Below are 3,611 nucleotides of genomic sequence, written 5' to 3' on the forward strand. Positions count from 1 at the left end.
ATGATGAAAGAAAATGAGACCCTGGTAACAGAATTCGTTCTCTTGGGATTTACAAATCATCCAGAGCTTCAGGTTCTTCTCTTCATGATGTTTTTGGGTATCTATGTGATAACCTTGGTGGGAAATATTGGACTGATTGTGCTTATCTGTATGAACTCTCACCTTCACACCCCCATGTACTTCTTCCTTGGCAATTTAGCTTTATCTGATGCTTGTATTTCAACCACAGTAAGTCCTAAGATGTTGGTGAGCTTCATCACACACAATAAAATAATATCTGTATCTGAATGCATGCTACAATTTGATTTTTTTGCATTCAGTGCAACCACAGAAGCTTTCATTCTAGCTGCCATGTCATATGACAGATATGTAGCTATCTGTAAGCCCTTGCTTTACCCAATGGTGATGACTAATAGGTTATGCATTCAGCTATCAATCTTTTCATATGTAGTTGGCTTTCTTCATTCTATCATCCATGTAGGTATGTTATTTAGATTAAGTTTCTGCCACTCCAACAAAATCCATCACTTTTTTTGTGATATCATGTATTTATATAAAATTTCCTGTACTGACCCTTCTATTAATGTTCTGATGGTTTTTATCTTGTCTGGGTCCATTCAGGTCTTTACTATTTTGTCTATCCTAATCTCTTATACTTGTATCCTTTTTGCCATTCTGAAAAACAAATCTCAAAAGGGAAGAAGGAAAGCCTTCTCCACTTGTGGGGCTCACCTCTTCTCTGTGTCCTTGTTCTTTGGCTCTATGCTTTTCATGTATGTGCGCCCTCGATCACTGCAAACAGATAATCAAGACATGATGGATTCCCTGTTCTATACTGTAATAATTCCTATGCTAAATCCTTTTATATACAGTTTGAGAAACAAGGAAGTTGTAGAAGCCCTGAGAACTGCATTAAAACAAATAATACTTCCAAAGTGAAATTTTTAAACAAATGCCATGTCATTTTATTAAACAAATCCCTCAATGGTGCAGTAATACTTTGAATTTGTTTTTTAATGTAAAAATGAGTTTCTTGTGATCTCACTCATGTCTTATATAATCATTTACATTTTTAATATCTAAGATTTTAATGATTACAGAGCGCTATTCACAAATTTAGCAATTAGTTATAATCTTAAATACAATTTTCTAGATTAATTAAAAAAGAAAATACTTTGTTATCTATCTTTTCATTAGAATAGGTAGCTATCTTGAATGTTATTTGAAAAATAACTCATGTTGGAAATAAGTATGCTTGTCTTGACAAGACTGGAATAGGACAACCTACTTGACTCATGTGAGGTATGATACTAATGGGCTCAATATGGTGAGAATTTGCTTGTCAGAGACATTTTGTTGGATGTCAAGTGGTCCTCTCTATGATTTTACTGGAGAGTCATGAACTTACTCCTTATGAGGAATCAACTTAAACAATTTAAGAAAAATAATAATGATAAGAACTTACATTTTGTTGTCCTTTAATGTGTAATAACTTTCATTTACATAATACATTGTGTTACCTTGTGTTTATGTATGTCAAAGCAAATAAGCTGAGGAAATCTGCATTTTCTCTTCAGGTACACCAGAAATAATATTTGTTAGGTAGAAAATTAGAATTCCAAAAATTTTCCATCCACTGTTTGGAGGACAGTTGCCTGATTTAGTAATGTCTCAGTTTGAAAGAAGAAGTCAGAATCATAGATACTGATTTGGAAATCTTCGTGAAAAGTTCTAGGAAACTTTAGATATTCTTCAAAGTATATGGTTTTACATTAAAATTAGAATTTAGGAGTATTGACTGTTAGGTGGAAAAGTAAAACAAATTAAAGCCTATTTTGTGATATTAAATATTAAGAATCAGAATCATACAGCTTAAAGGACTTCCAGGATCAGAGAAAGATATTGAAAATCACAAAAATTCAAACACTAGTCTTTGGAAGAGAAACTAAATTCTGTGTTATAATGCAGATAAATTGGCAATGCTTTCTGTTATTTTAAAACATATTCTGTATTTTTTTATGCCATTTAAATATTGGTAATGAAGTAGCAACTTATTTTCATTCATTAATTTGTTCATTTTTAATTTAAAAATATTAAACTGATACCAAAAAGTGTTACATACACACAGTAGAAAAGGATTACATATAAAACCATGAATACTCATTGTTTTTAAAAAGTATGTAATAAAATTCCCACAGTTTACTTTCAAAATTTGTTTGTCTATGCTTTTTTCTGTCCTCTTTTGTGCATTTAAAAGAATTTCTGATTGGCTTGTTTTTGCATCAATATTAATAACCCCACTCTCTTTCATTGAAAAAAAAAAGGAATCTAATTTCAAACAAGCAGTCATATTGTTGCCAAGTTCAAAATGTATCTTTTACTCTTCTTTCAGTGCTTTCTTTTTCCATCAGGAGATAACATGATTCCTCAGAGAGCATCTGGAGACATGGACAGTCATGTTTTGATCATAATCTTTCAAAGTTGCTTTCATTCAAAATATCATTCTCCTTCTATGAATTGTTCTTTTTCTGCTCACTTTACATTAGTTTATAGTATTCAAGATTCTTTAAAATAGACTGTCTTTATCCTTTCTTATAGTGAAATAATAATATGTTACATAAATATATACTATAATTTGATTGTCCGTTCCCCAATTTATGGACATCTTTTGAAATCCTAGGTCTTTTAAAATTTTTTCTTTTACTTTCCACCTCAGGATTAAGAAGTATGATTTGCTTGAGATTCTCCTTTTCCCTGTATTATACTTCCTCTTGCACCCCCTCATTTCCCTCTTCACTTTGGTATATCTTAGCAAAACTGTGTGAGCATACATGCTCAATCCTTCTTTCTTTCAGAAAGAAGTGAAATTCATGATACCTGCCCTGTCCTTTCTTCATGATTGTATGTTTTTCTTCTCATGAACCTCAATTTTGAGAACTAGTAAGTTTCTCTAGTGAATTCCTTTTCACTTCCTTTGCCCCCTCTTTGAGCCTTCAGAATAATATTAAGCCATTCTGAGATATTCTATTTTTATTAAAACTCTCTCAGTGCCTTTGCTGCCTGTGTAACCCTGGTGTAGAGTCAATGCAATATTCACAGCATCCACAGCGGCCATTACTATCGCAGTGTGATTCTGAATCAACAGACTCTCCATATGAAAGACAGAACCAAAACATTTATGTAGATGCCAGAAAGCCAAATCCATCATAGCAATAAAAATCTCTAGAAAATAACAAATATGAAGAACACCACAAACCCCAAGCCTTCACCCTGCTGCCAGGCTTCCCACAAACCAGCTCCTTTAAACAAATCACAAGCAGTCTTTCATTAAACAAAATGCCCTTCTCACACTCACAGCCACCTGTGGGTTGCTCTCTTACAAATTTCCTCTTACCACTACTTTAACTGTATCTCTTCCTGTACCCCTCCGTGCCCTCCCCCCCCCCCCATTCAGCAAGCTCTTCCCATTATAGGTTTCAACTGACTCAGACTTATGTGACTCAGGCTTACATTTTATCCAGCGAAGTCACAAGGGCCTATGAAAGATATTCTTATTTAAATGACCATTCCTCCAGGGCAAGTCAACTTAACCTTCTCTACTTCAGTTTCTT

The 3,611-nt window shown here is 33.5% G+C and overlaps 1 protein-coding gene across 1 annotated transcript; it reads left to right on the forward strand.

Moving 5' to 3' along the window:
- On the forward strand, window positions 1–939 carry LOC140511820 (olfactory receptor 5H18-like). Its single transcript, XM_072621038.1, has one exon. It carries the CDS (start codon window positions 1–3, stop codon window positions 937–939), a length of 939 nt encoding a protein of 312 aa, XP_072477139.1.
- The last annotated feature ends 2,672 nt before the right edge of the window (window positions 940–3,611 follow it).

The sequence above is a fragment of the Notamacropus eugenii genome, chromosome 6, assembly GCF_028372415.1.
Source record: "Notamacropus eugenii isolate mMacEug1 chromosome 6, mMacEug1.pri_v2, whole genome shotgun sequence".
Lineage (NCBI taxonomy): Eukaryota > Metazoa > Chordata > Mammalia > Diprotodontia > Macropodidae > Notamacropus > Notamacropus eugenii.